General features: G+C 37.5%; 3 protein-coding genes and 1 long non-coding RNA gene across 4 annotated transcripts; 3 read left to right on the forward strand and 1 right to left on the reverse strand.

The window, feature by feature from the left end:
- Positions 1-253: 253 nt before the first annotated feature.
- On the forward strand, positions 254-6225 carry LOC145890297 (potassium voltage-gated channel subfamily A member 2-like). Its single transcript, XM_082981311.1, has 7 exons — positions 254-350; positions 703-817; positions 3965-4020; positions 4246-4448; positions 4797-4978; positions 5076-5724; positions 5815-6225. The coding sequence occupies exons 1-7, from the start codon at positions 254-256 to the stop codon at positions 6223-6225; spliced, it is 1713 nt and encodes a 570-aa protein (XP_082837437.1).
- Positions 6226-12132: 5907 nt separating this feature from the next.
- On the forward strand, positions 12133-15396 carry LOC145889184 (apoptosis regulator Bcl-2-like). The gene is made up of 3 exons (XM_082980082.1): positions 12133-12449; positions 14014-14287; positions 14350-15396. The coding sequence occupies exons 1-3, from the start codon at positions 12235-12237 to the stop codon at positions 14506-14508; spliced, it is 648 nt and encodes a 215-aa protein (XP_082836208.1). The 5' UTR covers positions 12133-12234; the 3' UTR covers positions 14509-15396.
- Positions 15397-15841: 445 nt separating this feature from the next.
- On the forward strand, positions 15842-17258 carry LOC145888577 (troponin I, cardiac muscle-like). Its single transcript, XM_082979355.1, has 5 exons — positions 15842-15991; positions 16138-16320; positions 16632-16721; positions 16865-17047; positions 17102-17258. The coding sequence occupies exons 1-5, from the start codon at positions 15980-15982 to the stop codon at positions 17186-17188; spliced, it is 555 nt and encodes a 184-aa protein (XP_082835481.1). The 5' UTR covers positions 15842-15979; the 3' UTR covers positions 17189-17258.
- Positions 17259-17911: 653 nt separating this feature from the next.
- Positions 17912-19089, reverse strand: LOC145888578 (uncharacterized). The gene is made up of 3 exons (XR_014399441.1): positions 19023-19089; positions 18746-18831; positions 17912-18620 (listed from the first exon to the last, which is right to left on the reverse strand). It is a non-coding gene; the product is annotated as an uncharacterized LOC145888578 (long non-coding RNA).
- Between the last annotated feature and the right edge of the window lie 399 nt (positions 19090-19488).

Raw genomic sequence — 19488 nt, forward strand, 5'->3', positions numbered from 1 at the left:
TCTTTTTTAAAAACAAAAAATCCACATAACATAAGCCTTCACCAACAAATTATGACTTGTTAATTTTATCTAAGTAGGAGCAACACAGAATTTCATTTTATCTAAGTAAGGAGCAACACAGAAATGTATCTTATTTGCCATTTTAAAAAAGAATGTCAGCTTTATGTACTGCCAGCAACCATTTGCCAACATACAATGCATACATGCATGCATAGGAGAAGATTTTTGCACATCACCGATGTGTCAGGTAGAAATGCTACCCCCTGAAGGTTGTTCGCCAACCATACAGGTTATAGCGCCGTCCGGCAGCTTCTCACTAACCGCTTACGGTTTAAAGCTGTTCGGTTCTCGTCAGTTCACTGCATATGTTTACGGCATAATTAGACTGCTATCACGACGGGGAAAATAAAAATTATTATTATTATTATATTCTATGCTAACATTACATTACGACTTTTTTGGTCAGTGATGTAGCTTTAAGCGTTTACCGAAAAACCATTGATGAAACACAGTTTGCAGCAGACACGGTAGTCAATTTTCTCAACACAACTATTAACTTCTACCTTGTACATGTTTGTCACCAACGCGATTTCTCTTATGTTGTCTAATTGTAGACTTTAATTGTAGAAAATTGAGTTACTGCATGTTAAGCACCTTTATAAGTGTAATCAGATGTGAAATGTGCTATTATTTTTGCTGCAGTTTACACTGACAAAAGCCCCAAAAAGATGCAATTGTGTGGTGACATGTACAAAAAGCAGGGGGTGAGCGGCACCTCTACACCCCCACACTCTACACCAGTGCTTGTATGTTTAAGGTCTATGCAATGTTCTCTCTTAATGTTATTTACAAGACTTAAATACAAGTTTAATGACAAAGAAATCCACACAAGGATCTTAAAGATAAGAACCAGTTCACATTAAAGGAAAAAAATGTCATTATTTGAAAACAACAAATTTTGAAAGGCCATAATCAAATGTAAACACCCCCAATTAGAATGAATAATGTATTTATCACACAAAAAATGCTTTTGCAGATGACTAAATCAGTAATATAAAACCAGCACGGCTAATTGAACACAAAGAACAAGAAATTTGGCCTGAAGTTTTCAATAACCAGTGAAACATTTTTACACCATTTGAAAACCATAACAACCAAATAAAAATTAAACATAACAATGATATGCGACAAAACCTAAATTAGAATACTAATTTACCAGAATTGTGATTAAAATAATTACAGCAGCAAGAAAGAAAACGGCATTTTACTATTCTACATGCTGGAACAATTCATGTAAAATTTTATTTAAAAATCTGTTTAATAGGCTGAAGATTCCAAAATTAGGTTTTTAACAACGACCTGTTTAAGTACAACAAGAAAATAAACACTGCACTAAGACACTCTTTTCATGTCGTTTTTAGTAAATAAATTGTGCAAGTACTACTAGAGACAAGGAAACTTATCTGAAAAAGAGAGGACTGTTAGCGTACCTGTCACCAAGGCATTATTTTCCGATGTCGTCGCCTGTAGTGTCGCATTGTAGTTCCAGCATTTTTTTTATGTGGGGACCAATAAATCTTCGGTGAAAGATAAAATGAACCACAAAATTATATCAATTTAACGATTCGATTCGCCGTAATAATCTGGCTGTCTCTTCAGTAGCTGTGACTGTTTAAAACAACTACAAACCGTTTGCAATACGTGGCGTGTTAAAGCTTACAGTCTGTATGCCGGAGAATTGACAGTTAATTACTTCACCGACTTTTGATTTGTCGTTTTGAAGCGTGTTTTCATGTAAAGAAATGGTTTTGCGACAACATTTAAAAAAAATACTAACGGTCAGTAAACTGTAACTTTTATTTTGAACCAAAGCGTTTTTATAGGTATTTAAAGGACGCGATTACAGTCGTTCCCGCGATGCAACACGTTTGTTTAAGTGCAGCAGTTACCTAAAACGATCGCGAGTAGCCGTGCTAAACAATGCAAGGCAGCAAGCATAGCCTAAACTTAATAAACAAACAATTTTTACCAAAATCAATGCAGATCAATGTAGAGTGGGCATAATGAAAAACAATAAAAAAAATTATCTAAATACCACAAAAAGATGCAGAAAATTCCTTTGGAGTAAAAATAGTTCGACAAAGAAAAGGAGCACCGGGAGTCTAAACACATGGCCCACCATGTCTTTTGTGCGGCCCATGAAGCTTTTTTAAATAGCCTAAAAGTAATTACTCGGTGCCAGTGAGGCAACCCGGCTAATGTGTCAAAATCAGTAACTTGATACATTAATTTAGGACAGCTGACACAATATTTGAGGGCAAAAAAATGCACATATACTATGATACAGAAACGTACTGTGAACTATTTTTTCAATGAATTAAAGCTAATTAGTCAGTGACTGAAATCAATTCGTTACAACTGTAACTATTTGGTAATATGTTTGTTGGCACTCACATTTTGGCCCCAAATTTACTTTAAAAGTTTTCATTTGTACCTCCAAACATTTGAGTTTGTGACCCCTGATTTTATTTATTATAAATTTATTTTTGTATGTTTTTAAGAAGACTACCAAATACTTTAAACATATTATTGAGGTAATATATTTTTTCTCGGTTTGCAGCCTGCGGACGCGTCGTCGAAGGCAGATTGCAATTGTTGGGGTGTCGCTTTGCATTAATTATTTATTCCTTAAATACGAATATAAGACAGTAGAAACCGTTCGCTTTTTCATGCAAAAATACCTATTACAATTCAACGAGAAGAAAAAACCAATAAAACTTCCATTATCTTAACTGTTTGCGTTGCTTCAGTTTTTATTCTATGCGACCACAGAAACTATAACGCCTCTTAAGGCAAAATATATATCCCTGATATTAAACATATATAGATCTGTCTGTTTGATCGATATTTTTAGCTTTATAACAGACAATTCCACGAGTTTTTATAAAAACATCAGTGTCATTCGTCCCGACTTGATTTACAAAATAACTTGAAAGTTTCGGAGAAAAAACAACAAAAGTTGAATTCAACGATCAAGTTTAGTAAGATGCTTAAGCGGACAAACTAATGAAGATTATGATATGAAAAATAGTGCATGTCATTGTAAGAAACCAGAGTATTTACTTCATGGTAGACTAGCTTCTAAATAATAAATGACAACTTGAGCGCAAAGTGGGGATAGGCTAAATTGCTCCAGATAGGTGGAAATGGTGCATCTTGATTCTTGACGTGAAAAATGTAGACTACAGATGTGTGCTATTAGGGCAGTTTTTAAAGTTAGTTTAAAACAAATATCAGTCGCATAAAATGTCTTTAAATAAGTGTTGAAACTTTGGTGTTCTGCGAGTTTTTAAATATCTTAAAAATATTGCACACCTTTAACGTATTTAGGTAACAGTTGAAGACATCTACATTTTCCAAAATCTCGGCTGAACTAAACGTTTTTATTAAAGAAGTTCAGAGCGTTTATGTTGATAGATTTCTTGCAGTGCTGTGCATGAAACTCTGCGCAGAATTGAAGGACGGAAGTACAGACACTGTCACCACAAGGTACTATTTACACATCATTCAAATAGTTGTAACAATTTAAATAGTTTTAAAAAAACACACTGGTATAAAAGCTGGTGTTAGAAAAAAGAGAGTTTGATTTCTTGGAATCGCCTGTATAGCTATTCTCTATGGCTGACAAAGACTCAGTAACGGATAAGCACAAAATGGTGATGAATAATTCTAAGTCATCTGTCTTTATAATTTAGAAAAAAGTGTGTTTAATTTTAATCAAAGAATTGTCAATGGAATTGATCGGGAAGGTAGTCATGCAATCTTGCTGTTGATCCTATACATAATTAGTATTGCACTAATTTCTAAGGAAGTTTTTCTTGATATTTTCCCTGGGGCAAATTAAAACCTACGTAGTTCTGGTGTAGACATAAATTTATGAACATTTTTGTAAGTTTTTTTTCAGATTGTCAAAGATGCAAAACCACATTTCCATGAAAAAAATTGAAAACAGAGAGGGAGGTGAAGATTGTTGAAATTTAGGGTCGATTTTGGCAAGAAGTGCAATTGACCCGATTTAACATTTTGTTAATTGCATAACGCCTTTGTTTCAAAAAGACGAATTTAGTTTTGCTGCCACTTATGGCACTGATAACCGAAAATGTTACTTTAACAACTTTAGAAAATACATCTTAGCATAGTTTGTGATATGGAAACCCCGAATCGCGAAGATTTTTCTTGATACAGAACTCAACCCAAACCATGTTGAAAAAATTACCATCAATGTGTCTGGAATGAGATATGAAACATTGAATGAAACGTTGCAACTCTTCCCCGATTCTTTGCTGGGAAATTGTGAATTACGAAAGGAATATTACGACCCCGATCACAAAGAATATTTTTTTGATAGAAGTCGGCCATCATTTGATGCAATTTTGTATTTTTATCAGGTGAACTATGAGAAACGTATCGTTATTTTATTTTTATTTTTTTATCACACCTGGGATTTGAACACAGAATATCCTAACCATGATCCCCCATCAGGTTTTCTTCTCGGTATAATCTGTCCCGTTGGATCTTTTAATCTGGCCCGTCAGATGTCGCTTAAAAAATATTTATGGGATTGAGCAATTCTGGCAATCACCTCGGCAGTATGAACAGTTTTCTTGGCGACAATAATTTATAACGACATCTGACGGGTCAGATTACAAGATCCAAAGGGACAGATTTGGTTCACGAGCACCCAATACTCTAGTTTTCTTATGTCAGGTTTAGTTATTGAAACACGTTTGTTGTAGAGTGGAGGAAGATTGAGACGGCCCGTCAATGTCCCCGTTGAAATATTCACAGAAGAAGTTAAATTTTATCGATTAGGTGAAAAAGTTATTGAAAAATACAAAGAAGAAGAAGGTTACATCAAAGAGGTCCAGCGTCCTTTGCCCAGTTCGGAAATACAAAGAAATATTTGGCTGCTGTTTGAGTAAGTTATATATGTAACTTAGAATAAAATATTTTAACCATGTACCTCTGCATATGAAATTATTAGGTTTTTTTAATTACATTCATGTTATGTGAAGATACCCTGAAAGTTCAACGTCTGCACGGGTTGTCGCAATTATGTCTGTTTCCGTCATCATGTTATCAATCATATCCTTCTGCCTTGAAACTTTGCCGGGATTCTATATTTGCCAAAATTCAACCAAATCTTCTTTTGGTGAAACAACCTTTAATCAAACACAAAGCAACGGTTTGTCGACAACAACATGTGTCAACCCGTTTTGGGTGATTGAGACGGTTTGCATCTGTTGGTTTAGCATGGAGGTTTTCATTCGATTTCTGTGCAGTCCAAGCAAACTGGACTTTTGGAAAGATATCATGAATGTGATCGACATAGTTGCAATTGCGCCCTACTTTATCAGCCTAGCAACAGATGAAACTTCTGGTAATAACGAGGGTGGAAAGGGAATGTCCCTGGCAATTTTGCGAGTTATACGACTTGTCAGGGTGTTTCGTATCTTTAAATTATCAAGACATTCAAAAGGTCTACAGATTCTCGGACAAACATTAAAAGCATCAATGAGGGAGCTCGGCCTCTTGATATTCTTCCTTTTTATTGGCGTTGTTCTCTTTTCCTCAGCTGTGTACTTTGCCGAGGTTGATTGTGTCACGACCAATTTTACATCAATACCAGAATCATTTTGGTGGGCTGTTGTGACCATGACAACAGTAAGTGTATAAATTGTTCACAATTTCTAACAATTTTAGGCTTTGAGTGCGCAAATTTACTTTTTATGTTGCTTACTTTAATGTGTTTAGGTGGGATACGGCGACATGGCACCAACAACTCTGGCTGGAAAAATTGTTGGATCATTTTGCGCGATAGTCGGGGTGTTGTTTATAGCACTACCGGTTCCTGTTATTGTTTCAAATTTTAACTACTTTTACCACCGGGAGACTGATCTTGATGATAGGGTTGATTACAAACATTTAACTTCATGCCCACCGCTCGTATCCCAAAAAAATGTCTATTCAGAAAATTCTTCATTTACATCTAACGATGAGGAAAAGAAAACGTTCTTAATAGACGAACATTTTTCTGCTTTTCTTTCATTTAATGAGAAGGATACCTTTCCGGGTACAGTTTATGGTAATTGCAAACCTTGCGAAAAAGGCAGTAATAAAATAGTAACTCTGCACAGCAACCTTCAAAAGGAAACAGATGTTTAGAAAACAGCACATCCCAAATGCCTGTGACCGAATAGAGAGCATTGTTTTAAGTGAATGTATGTTGCTGTTTTGTTCCGATTTGCTGTACATCACATTAAAAATGTTGTATATCAGGCAATATCAATATTCGATTAATGCCACTGTTGAAATGAAAGTGTTGGCGCATGCAAATACACACATATCGTGCACAATTTTTTGTCCTTGCAGACGACACACAAAAACGTTTAGTTGGAAAATGCAACAAATTGGCTATGAATCAGCCTCTTTAGGTTTAGAAGTCGCACTGGTACGACACTTGCGAAGTTCAGGATTAAGGCTGAACTGGACCTAAGGAAAATTCTGACCATTGCCCTGATAATACTTGTGAACGGATTTTTTTCTTGTGAAAGAATTCGATGCGAAGAATAGTACCAAAAAATTTATCCTAAACTTACGTCATAAAGTTATTTACGTGGCGTAACGTGATTTTACGTTATATGTCTACGGTTGCATTTATGGACATATAGGTTGCATGGCCAGTTGTCATTTCGGAATTTCTTTCCACTGGGTTACGGGTAATAGGTATTTTTAGGTGGTCTTGTCAAGAGCGTGTTTCATTTCGAAGTGTAGCGACAGCAACAGTTGTTCATTCACGTGATTTGTGTCTTTTGTGTGATATGGTTTAACAGCTGTTTTGACGTCAGATTAATCTCAAATGATTTGGTCGCTTAGAGACTTTTTTTCCCATGTGATTGTTTTTTATCGTCTTTTGGTAACCGACCTTTCTTTAATGTCTTTCTTTCATCGTCCTTCTTTTTACAATACTTCACTTTGCTTCTCTCCGGTCTAAATAATGTAACTTTCCGTGTGCGTTTAGATGAGGCAAGCCGAGGCAGGGCAGCGCAGCTGTACTGTGCTCATTTCAGTTCATTGGTTTTGTGATTTGGTGCTGTTCAATTTTGTCTGTGCGTTTGGGTGTAAATTCACTCAGGTTGGCATTGGTATAATTGAGCATGTTAATTTCGTATCCAAAAGTGTTTCACAATTTTTGTTTTGCTTCACAATTGCAAAGTTACTATTTGTATCTGCCTCTTTAAGTAATGTATTAAAAATCCCAACACAGCGACCTTAGACAGCTCAGATCGATTTATTGAGAGAAAAATATATTTCGCCTAAAACGGCATCATCAGTTTCTCCATTAACCAAAACTGCCAAAAAGGAAAAACAGAAAGGAAAGAGTCAAGAATCTAACGCAAAAAGGTTACTAATAATAAAAACGTTTGGACGAACAACTTTTGGATCGAGCGGAACACATGATATTAAATAAATCAGACTACGTTCTCAATTCAAACGATAAAATTCTCTTAATGTATGGCCTGAATTTTGTGCCAACGCCACAGTGGAATGAAACAACACAACATTCAGAATGGGTTAACGCCATTAGACATGTTCGCCGTGTAGAATGGCAGAGTCTCTATGGTGAAGAAGACGAGATCAAAGAGCCGATCCCTGAAAAGCTTAAAATACCGAAGCTTAACAGGCCTAACAAAAGTGAACTGAGCGCAGAAGTTCTAGCCTACACAGAAATGGTTTTTGCCAAAGTCAGGAATATGGAGACATCCGCCAGACGCCTATTCGTTGATCGGAATAATCTGACTTCAAATCTCAGAGAGAGTTTGCACAGATTAACGAAATTGACCAGGGAGAAACAAATAGTAATATGCAGGGCGGACAAGGATTGGAAAATCATCATTCTGAACTTACAAGACTACAACACCACAATGTTAAAACAATTCTCCGCGTATCACCAATTACCCTTGACGCGTTCCACAGTAGGTTCGGAGATGCAAAAGATTAAAGACACCTGTGATGATAAGCTCATTAAGCTGCACAAGTTTGGAGTCGTAAGCGATACCATCCTATATAACACGGCTGGCATCAAACTCCATGGTTGCACCTATCGACATATCTCTGGTCCTACAGCAAAATTCTTTGCGTGCAACGAACCCGGATATGCGTATCCGTTGTTCAAAACCCACAAGCTCGCACCTGAAGAGCTGCTGCATTGCAGTATTGGAGAGATGCCAGTGAGACTGGTGCAAGCATCTGGAAACACCACGACGTCCCGAACTACGATTTTCCTGGAAAGCATTTTGCACCCGATCAGTGTACTCTACTGCAAGGCAAACGTAAATGAATATTGCCGGGACAGTAAAGACTATTTAGAAGAACTCCACAAGTGGAAGATGGAAAATGCGCAACACCTCTCCAAGAAAATGCGGCGCCAGGAACTATGCATTGTGGCAGGAGATGTAAAATCATTATATCCCAACCTTCCCAGATCCATCATACGCCAGGCTTTGAAGGCGGCTTTGAATGGTCACTCAACATTCACCGCGCGGGCAAGAAACACCATCATCGAATTGACATTGTTTTGCATTGACAACGCCATATTGAGGAATGCAGATTCTTTTTATTGCCAAAAAGAAGGCATTGTCACAGGTGACAATAACTCAGTATCGGTGGCTAACATTGCTGTTCACTACATTGTTTGCAAAGCTGCCACAGCAATAAACAAGGCGTACATATTTAAGAGGTTCATTGATGACGTTATATGGGTGTCGCTTGGGGTTAAAACCACCAATGTCATACAACAGAAGTTGGTGGAATGCTTTCGTAACGCAGGCTTGGAACTAACTTTCCACCAAGCCACAACGGCAAAGCCATGCACTGGTGTTGAATTTCTTGATGTGTGCCACATTATCGACCCCATGTCACTGGCGGGCTTCAAAACCACCAATCACACTAAGCCCACAGCACTTGACCGTTGTTTTCTCTATGGGCGTTTTCACCACCCAATCCATGTGTTTAAATCAATTGTGTTTTCCGAAGCCATACGGATGCGGCGCTTAAACGAGAATGAAAGCGACTACAAAAAGGCCCTATTGTGGCTGAAAGATAAAGCTGTGAAATCCAATTTCCCGGTGAGGATGACATGCGATGTGTTAGCAACAGCCAGCACTTGGAAGTCTAGATTCTTCCACAACAAGTCGGTAGACTCGCTTCCAAGCCCGCACAAACTTATTTGGGCAACAGCATTCCCTAATATACTGCGTCTTTCTCCCAAGGAATTGAGCCTGCAGGCAAATGCTTCCATCGTTTATCGGAGAGGACCAACGATGTTTAACAAACTATGCCACTACAAGCAGCTTGCCCATCACACCGAGCCTCTGGACACTGGCCAATCGGCCCCTTGCCCATGGTGCCCACAACTACCTTCCTGTGTACCCCCAAAGGCAGAATAATGTTGCGTCAGCGATTAACATGTCGCGACTATGGGATATATGTGGCCTCGTGCAAAACCTGCGGAGCCCAGTATGTTGGGCAGACAAAAAACAAGTTCTCCACTCGCTGGAATGCTCACAGGTCTACTTGGTACCAGTTCGAGTGCTTAATTCGAAGACTTAGTGGTCCCGATGAGGACTGTCAAAATAGGTGATGGGACCATTTGTAAATATGTTGAAAAGTAGGATTCCACTTCATCTTTGTTTCTTCCACACTGAAAAACATAAACTGGACTCGATTGAATTAGTCAAAAAGGCTGACTATATAATGGAGGGTTCTAGGCGGCTTCCATTGCTGAAGACCTGACATCAACACTGTCAAGAAAAGTCTCAGTCTGACACCACGATGGCTGCAGGAGCAGTTATCGATGGTGTGTTCTTGGACCTCAGTTCGGTCTGACTCCCGAACCGAGATCTGGACTAATTTGTGAGACCACACGTTATCATCTATGAGACCCAGAAAGACGAGGTGAAAATGTAAAAGAGTATAAAGCGGTTTCAAAAAACCAAGTATAACAAAATATTAAAATGTTTTGAGTTATGACAAGCCAAAATACCTACATAGCTTCCCCACCGGACAAGTGTTTTCTGAAAACTAATTCATGCGCGCGCAGTTATCCAAGTCCTCCACTCAAAGTCGTCCGTCGTGGCATGCTCTTCGTATCGCTTGATGTGCGTCGTAGGTGTAGATAGCTTCATCGTAATGACGCCTTTCTTTACAAAGGCCGTTAAGTAGGAATTTACGAGCATTGCCACGAACTTCATCTTTGTTGCTTTGGACGTGGACGCATACATTTTGCGCCGCGGTTTCGGGGAAAACTAGTGAAATAGTTGCAGTCAATCGTCGTAAAACTGCAAAACGGGTGAAGTATATTAGAGAGAACAATATGGCACCAAATAGTAAACTGTACATTAAGAAAAATAGCAAAGGTGGTAATTCTAGGCTAGGTTGGCTAAATCATTAAAAACCACACATGTAATAATACCAACAGCACAACTTTTGCCGTCTACAGCCCATTGACCACGGCTGTGCCAACTGCTGGTCATTCCCTAACTAAAATGGAGCAAGGACTAAGATCATTATGAGGCAAAAAAAGTAGTCAGTGAAGAGGTGGCCTTGCCGCAATCACCGTGTAACGACCGGACTCTAGTGCCGTGCCTCTCGCGTTCGGAAGGCCTACTAAAACGAACCCATAGCAGCACTTTGGACCGCTTGGTTAAGGCATGGCCTAGGCCTACCTACAAAAATTATGTGATGAAGTTGGAGATGTTAAAATACCTCCCCATGTTTGTTTTTATAATTTAAGTTTCCTTGTTATGAGAATTTGCTTGAATGAATTGGTGAAACATCCTTGTGAAATCGTGTTCAATGACATAAACGATGACATTTTTTTGGAGTCTGACAAGATGACAGTAGTAAAAATATGACATAAAAAATGGGGACAACATTCAATATATTCTGTGGTGTTTCTGGAACAACTCCCTATGGAGCATTTGGACAATTGTGAAAACAAATGGCAAAAAATTATAAACGCACGAATTAATATTCAAAAAATGGTACTATCTGCGATCACGTGATACGCCCAGCGTTTTCATCTACACACGCTACGCATGTTTGCGGCTGCGGTGCTACACCATGCAAGTAGGTCACCAGACATTGCTAGTCAGAGTAAGGTTACCACCAGTAGCCTATTTGTTCGGCCAGTTTGAGTATTTCTTTTTCAGTATTTTACTTTTGTTTTCCGTTTTATTTTAGAACTGAGGGTGCTTTAAGCGAAACATGTATTCTTTACAATAAACTGCGTTTGACACAAGGTTATTTATATTGTATTACAAAATGGCATGCTGCTGTGTTTTACCATATGAAATAGCGCCCCCAGTGGTGATATGTGTAGGATTTATGTTATGTTTACTCAGAGATAACACAAAACCTAACCATGACTCCAAAAAGACTCCATCACTGAGCAATTAGTAATTACTGGGTTATATTAAAAGTAGTAAAGCATTCGCAACTTATGGTATATATAGCATCGCCAAGCAGGATGCCTACCCGACTTGATATCACGGATAGTGACACGCATTGTAACCATGCTAAAAGTGGCATGCTTGAATTTGGTAACACATCCCACATTGTGGCACCTGTTTGGACGGAAAGTATGTCGTTCTGATATAAGCTATAAGTGCCTAAAATAAGCATTATCATCTTGTTTTACGTGCCCTGGGCTATATTTAAAACATTGAAAAAAATTCTTCGGTTAAGAAATGTTTAAATTTTTCATTTAGTATGTCGCTGCCTCTTAAACTTATCATTCAGCTGTAACTGTATAGTGTGTAGTTCGGCGCAAGTGTATTGTTGCATCATAACAAATGACAAATGCACTGATAGGTATTTAAAACAGATGTTTTCTCGCTATTCAGCATGCACAGGGCTGCATTGAACTTTAGAAGTTGTCGTTTCTCAACATGCAATTATGTGCAGTGACTCGTGACTCATTTGTGCTTTTTCTCTTTTTTTCGCCGAAATGACAATAGCGGTCGGCCATCGTTTGTGGAATAAAGCGAAAGGACCTGTTGCAAGTAAAATTACTACATTCATTCTAACATAATATCATTTTTTCAGCATGTTACATTTAATGCGGAAATTATTGGTATCAACAACTAAATGGCCAGTTTTTTCAACTGAACTATGGTTCATAAAACCAGAAGAATTGTAGAAAGGTACATATTTTACAAATTAGAGTCGGTTCTCGGAGACACATTGAAGCAGAACCACCCGGAGATATTTGGTATCTTTCATTCTGAAGAAAGTACATCACCATTGCACTGTGCAGTACGAAATGCTGCTGATAATTATGAAATTCGCTACAAAGAAGCTTTTCCTGACCTAATGGACCAAATGAGGTAGGGTAATGGAAATAAGTAGTAAAGTCGTACAAAATTGAAGTTCTTGTTTTGTCAACTTTTGTAATCTCATTCTGTTACAACAAAACAAAACCCTTCACAATGAAAAAATTTGGAACCTTTTCTGCTAAAACTTGCAATTTTAAAAGATATGGGCATCCTTTAAAAATTGTTTTGCAGTGCGCAAATTGCTGAGTCATTTGGTCTGTTTTTATATGTTTTTATTCACCTTCTAAAATTTGGTTATACACAAGATCTGTTTCAGTCTGTTATAATCTGATGCCTTTTATAAATATGATTGTAAACAAGACATTGAGCATTTGACATCACAATTCAAACGTGAAAAAATACATCATATAAAAGCACAAAAAAGGGACATGTTAACAAAAGTGGCAAGTGCTTTCACCTTAATTGTCTCCATCACAATATTGGCCACTACAACGAATATGGAGGTTCCCATTGCCGTTCTAAACACCTGTTGATAATATACACCAAGAAACGAAAAATTGGCTGGGTTCAAACATAATTTAAGTCCTGCCACAATATCATTATGAGATAAAAGCGTTCGATGACAAAAATCAATGTCTTCTTTTAAGCGTGTCATAACACTGGTAATGGCCAAGGATGCTGTGACATTGGCAAACAATGACACAACATCTAAAGATACCATGCACTTGTGTTTGGTATCTAATAAGCTTTTGCAGCATAAGCAAACAAAATGAAGTTGTTCCAAAGCCTCAGAAAGTCCCATCTTTTTCTATTCACATAGAGGATTATTGTAAATGCCAATGTTTTGAGCCTTAAAACATTATGAATTTAGGGGAAATGGTATAATTCAATGCAGTATGTTACTGCAGAGTAGTAGTGATGTTCCCAGTTCCAAATTATCCGGCCCGGCCGGATCCGGATAGTTGTCAATCAAATCCGGCCGGATAATTTGGATCCGGCAGTTTGTTAACACCGATTCGTGTATTTTATCGGTATGGCAAAAATGTTTGATTGCCAAACAGAATGCTATGTTAAGGTTAGCTTATCATGAGTGGAACAAATAAACGTGGGCGTTTATTAATATGGTATAACACGTCACGAAAAACCTTAATAACAAACAACAGAAAAACGGAAGTCGGCGAGTATCACAGACTGGGTCCAAAAACGAGTAATTTGCGAAATGTTTGTCCGTTTTTAGGACAAAAATGCTTTCCCGACTATCCGGTAAAATTAAGTGTATAATCCGGCTGGGTTCGGGTATTGAAAATTGGTCAATATCCGGCCGGGTCCGGGTAGCCGGATCCGGCGCAAGACATCACTACAGAGTAGTAAAAGATTTAAACCACACAACATTTGAGAATGGAGCTGATAATATGGCACAAACATACATTCATTTTTTAACAGTTTTAGTCTTGTTTAAAAGACGTGCACAAACATGCATTTTTATTTGTTGTTCAATACAATCTATGTATGTCAGGGAAAATTTGTGCAACATTTAGGTCCCAGATGAATAAATGTTTTTTTCCTTGTTTGTTCAAGTTTATGTTTGCATATGTGCTGGCTTTGTATTTTGCAGAACAACAAACACCACTACTGAAGATATAAAGGGTTTGTTTACAAAGATTTCTGTGGAATTATTTCAACTTAAACAAAAAGAATCACAATCTGGAAAAGCTTCAGAGGATTTGATCAAATGGGGCCATATAATGGCATTATTTGTGTTTGCTGGTGTTCTTGCAGTCCGTGCAGTTGAACTCAACAGTTTACATCAAGTTGATTCAATTATTGCATGGGTAACAGATTTTTTGGATCATGAACTATCATTCTGGTTGCAAAGTCATGGTGGTTGGGTAAGTATTACTGTAAATGATTCAAGTTAGTTGCTTTTCGTAAATCTAACACTTTTTGCAAGGACAAATTCATTGAATGGGCTGAACTACTTGAACAATCACACAATAATGAACTTTGCGGCACTTCACCAAACCTTACCCCAGGAATTCGATCACTAATGAGTGTCGGCGTTCTTGCTGCATGTCTTGGACTTGGAGCTGTTTTTATAAGCCACAAATAACTTGGTCAAGATATGATTCAAGTGCACTTTAAACGTTTTATTCCTGATGTTTTGCCCCCAATAAGTTCCCTTTTACCTTTTTCCAGGCCCACAGCCCACTGCTATGATTGTTGTCACCTAAACGCTTGTCACTGTGTTGTTTTGTAATTATTTTTTGTTGTTTACTCACATAACCATTACAGCTTTGGCATCTCTTGGCTGTTTTGTGTCTTTGCGCAAACAGTAGATTGCTTTTTAGGGTTGGTTCAAGTTAAAACTCCACAAAAGCCTGTTGTAACATTTTTTGTGTGCTTTATGTTTTGAAAGTGTGTTGGGAATTTTTTTTATTCATGCGAATTTATTTCCATGGTCGTATTTCTTTTATTAAATGGAAACACATCTGGGGAATGACCTTACTTGTTGTGAAAATTGTAAATATAAATTATATGTTCCTAACAAAGGGATTGTAAGGTGCAACTCATAGTGTTGGCTATAGTTGATTCACACATGTACTTCAACCGTGATCCATTAAGGTCGGAATAAGAATGTACTTTTAGATAACTTACTCTCTTAAATATACATTTTCCAGCCCTTGTTGTTTTTCGCAAAAATGCATGAATACAAAAGTAAGTTCATTTTGCTTGAAAGCCCAGAGACAATGCCTCCTCTTCCGAGTCCAGGAAGCATGTTTTTACCAACATCTTAATGTTTACACTGATAGATGCTTGTTGAATGCTTTTTCCGTAATCCTGTTGCAAGGTTGAAAACAAGCTCGATAGTGATTTTTTTTTATATTTGCAAGTTGCAATGAATATGTTTATTTTTTTAACAGATAACGTTAAGCCAAAAATATTCGTCTCAGATAATCCCGAACTGAATCTAATCCATATTAATTTGTCGGACAAATCAAACCGCAAATAATAAAAGTTTTACTGTAACAGGAGTCTCGGTGTTATTATGATCTACAAAAAATCGAGTGTTAAGTTGCGTTTGATGGCGTACAAGTGTTATTTAAGGAGCGCCTTTCAAAACCTGTTTAATATGCAACTAACTCATTTTTACAATCCAGTCTTTGTAAAAAGAATGTTGATTAAATAAATATCAAGCAAGTAACACCGGCAGGAATTTAATTGGATGATATGGTTGAAAGTTTTACTACAAAACATTTCGGCTAGATTGTACTGCCATTATTTTGGCAAGATTTCTATTTCAATAACTTAGATAGACAAACGGGACTAAATATGTCATGCATATATGTCTGATTTGGGGTAACATCCCCTGGGGTGCTTTTATATCATGGTTATAAATAACCTAGCTGGCGTAACTTGACGTAATGCGCAGCTGTCTGGGGGGGGACACAATATGCATCCCTCTATAGTTGATTGGAGTCTAACTTGCCTGAACGCTTGATAGAACAGTGCTGCGTTTGTGCAACTAAAAATTTGTTGCTAGTGGATATTGGTAGGTTGTAAAATTGTTAATTTGGACAACTATGGCAGACGAGGTAAGTTTTGTGCTTGTAGTGGCAATCGTACGTTGTTGGTCAGTGTTAGGCTATAACGTACCACTTCAAACAAGTTCGTTGCGCCAAAATGTTTTTCTAAGGTTCTCGAAAATATTGCATTGTGATGCATTTTTGATCACTTTTAGCAAAGCGGAACGCGCAGAATGAATCCTCAGAGAATATTGCAGTTAAAATCTTTGATGCTAAACAAAGCACGCGAAGATTTAAAACGCGAAGCAAAGGAAAAGGCCGAGGAAAAAAAAAGTGCATTATCAAAACGGATGCGACCTCTTGGAAACCTTGCCAGCATGAACACCCAGGAACTCATGGTTAGGCATTTTATTTCTAGCATTTGCTCAAAGCAAGGTGTTTAAATCAAAGTATTATTTGGTCTGGGATGAAAATTTCATTATGAAATTAACATCTTTAACTATAAAAACCTCTCAACAATGCATAATAGAATTGTAAGCAAGGACAAATGTGATGCAACTTGTTCTTGCGAAAATACGTTTTGGTTGTTCTCTTTCAATTTAAAGACCCTAGTCTATAGACTGCATTATACGTGTTGCCAGCAAGCTGCGTCTGTATTTTGAATTTTGGTTAACAAATGATTTACAACTTACACCGTTAATAATTTTAGGATCTCTGTCGTGATATACATTCGAAAATTGATGCAGTTGATGAACAGAGATATGAAATTGAGATAAAAGTAAAGAAAAACGATGAAGAGGTAAAACAAAGTGTCTTGGTGTGTGGATAAATCGATAATGTCAATGACAACATTTTGTCAAGATACTGTAGAAATTGTTCATTAATTGCTCAAAGACTAATATCAGTGCTCTCACCACATCTGTGACAACACTTTTTACACAGATCGCAGATTTGAATCAGCAAATATTTGATCTCCGCGGCAAGTTTAAGCGCCCTCCTTTGCGAAGAGTAAAAATTTCAGCTGACCAGATGCTCCGTGCATTGCTGGGATCTAAACATAAAGTTTCAATGGATTTACGATCAAATCTCAAAGCCGTAAAAAAGGGCGATGTTAAGAAGGAAGACGTAAGCTCAATATCTCCCAACAAATCATTATGTGAAAGTATTAATGTGTATCAGGTGGAAGTGAGGGATTGGAGGGACAGCATTGACGCTAAAGCGGGAATGGAAGGAAAAATGGCGATGTTTGAAGGATCACAGCAATAAAACTATTTTCCACACACTTATATACAAGACTTCATAAAGTGAATAAAGCAATCGTGGTGCATTCTTCTAAGTATTATGAATTTTCCACACCAATATGTTTAAGCACACACTTGATACTTTTAAGCAGGTTGAAGTTGCATCAAAGGAAATAACTTTTGTCAAATTGGGCGTTACTAATTTTATTTAACATAAAAGGAGCGCATTACTGTGAGATATGACAGTCCGCACTTTTTTCTGGAACAGAAGTTTAATCAGTGGCAGATTAAGAAAATTTTGAAGGAACCATAGTGTTGTTTGGACCCAAAATCCAGTTTTTTTTTTCAACATTAACCCCGAACCTGTCCCTAGACTTTACAACTATTAGCCGCACAAAAATATAAATCATCTTTTATCAAGCAATAAGATATACCACAGGGGTGTCCTAGGACTATAGTTTTATGCGCCCTTTCATTATAAATCCAACAAAAAGTGTGGCCTTCATTTTGGCCATGTTTCCGAGTTTCATCACAACACGACTTCAATTATAGGCGCTGGTTAGACATAAATGCCTGTTACATGAAAATAGTGAATCTGGTAACGTGTTGTGACATTTCTCAATGTTTATGTGGTGTTTTGGTAGCGAGAAACAAAGCTGCTGCAGGCAGTAAAAGTAAGCGAGACAGCCTAACAGGAATAGGCTTTTCGGCCTATGCGCCCTAAAATTATTGTCGCCCTTGCGAATAAAAATTCCGACATGTGGCTCATACAAAAATATAGGGAACATCTTGTACACTTAGTACTTCTAGAAATGTATTTGTAAACATTGTTTTGATAGCAGAAGTTTGCGCGCCCAGCACCGCGCGCTGTCGGCATATTAGGTTTGCAATCTGTCTCAATTCCGAAAAACGCGTATATTTGGCACATATTCAACACGGACACGGTATTCTGTCAAGAAAATAAGCATTCATAAACCCAATTATTAACTGATATATTAATAAATGCAAAGAAGCAATCAACAATGCGCTTACAGGAGTTTTGATCCAGGAAGTTAAACATCATCTATACCGAACGACAGTTATTTAAATAGAATCGGTAAACTTTACCAGTAGTAAATTAAATCTAAGTCAACAACATTAAAGCACGCTACACTCGCGGTGTAATCTGGTTTGGTGTATTTGGTTGGCGGTGCTTCCACACCTTTGAAATCGTCAAACATGTGACTCGGTGTTCAACACTTAATGAATAATTTTGGATAAATGAGAAGATGGATACAACCGAGCAAAACCTGCTGATTCCGGTGGTTTAGAGGACATTTTTTCCTCCAAATACAATTTGAATTTATTCCTTCATATTCTGTACTTGGTAATGGCGATTTCATGTCTGATATAAGTTGTATTTCACTGGCAGTGTTGGCAATAGCAAAACCCAGAAGAGACTCTTATCCTACTCTCACCTGGATAAAACAAAAAAGGTGTGCAAATAGTTGGAGGGACAAAGGCAAAGTGAAACACATTCAAAGGATTATTTAGCAAATTCAATTGAAAGTTCAGCCAGATCAAGATTGATCTTGTTTGTTACCTTTTCTATTGCAGAGAAAACTACCAAAAAAACTTCATCCAACTCCGTTCCAAGAGAAAATGTCAAGAATGACATTTCAACTCGGTCTGAATGATTTAAAAAATATTTTTCGGTTAAAAAATTTCAGCTAAGCATTTATAGGCGACTCTTGGCCCAAGTATGTCAATCTTTAACATTGTTTTTGTCTACTTGTACGACATACTTGTTGTCAGCATTTTACTAAGTCAGCATAAATTGCACGATATTTTGGAAAGTCTTATCACCCAGCTAAACTTACATTATCAACTATCCAAATCCCGATGCTACAATGTCTTTTTGGCTTGTGATGCATCTGATAGTTTTATATAGGAGCGATGCTTGAATAGCATATCAACGGGTTTGACCCTCGCAAACTGTGAGTCACCGTTGTGACGTCATATATTATCGGATTCGGTCGAAAACCTCAGTTCAATTATTGCATTTAAATCGGAATAATTTTCTTTTGCAATATCCCTACAAACTTGACGTTACTTAAGCAGCTGACTGTAATTGCAGCGGTTATAGTTAAATGGGTAGAAGTGGCAACATTTTTAGCGACTCCGACACCACGCGAAAAACTCAGTTAACTTCGACTTTACACTGCAGCGTACCAATTGATTCCGGTCGCTGCTGAATCTAAAGTCTGCTTGCCTGTTCTTGCTGTTAATACTAAATTCGACTCCAATAGCAGACTTATTTATTTAATTGAAAGACACGTTTGCAAT

This window comes from Ascidia mentula, chromosome 2 (genome assembly GCF_947561715.1).
Source record: "Ascidia mentula chromosome 2, kaAscMent1.1, whole genome shotgun sequence".
In the NCBI taxonomy this organism is placed as follows: Eukaryota; Metazoa; Chordata; class Ascidiacea; order Phlebobranchia; family Ascidiidae; genus Ascidia; species Ascidia mentula.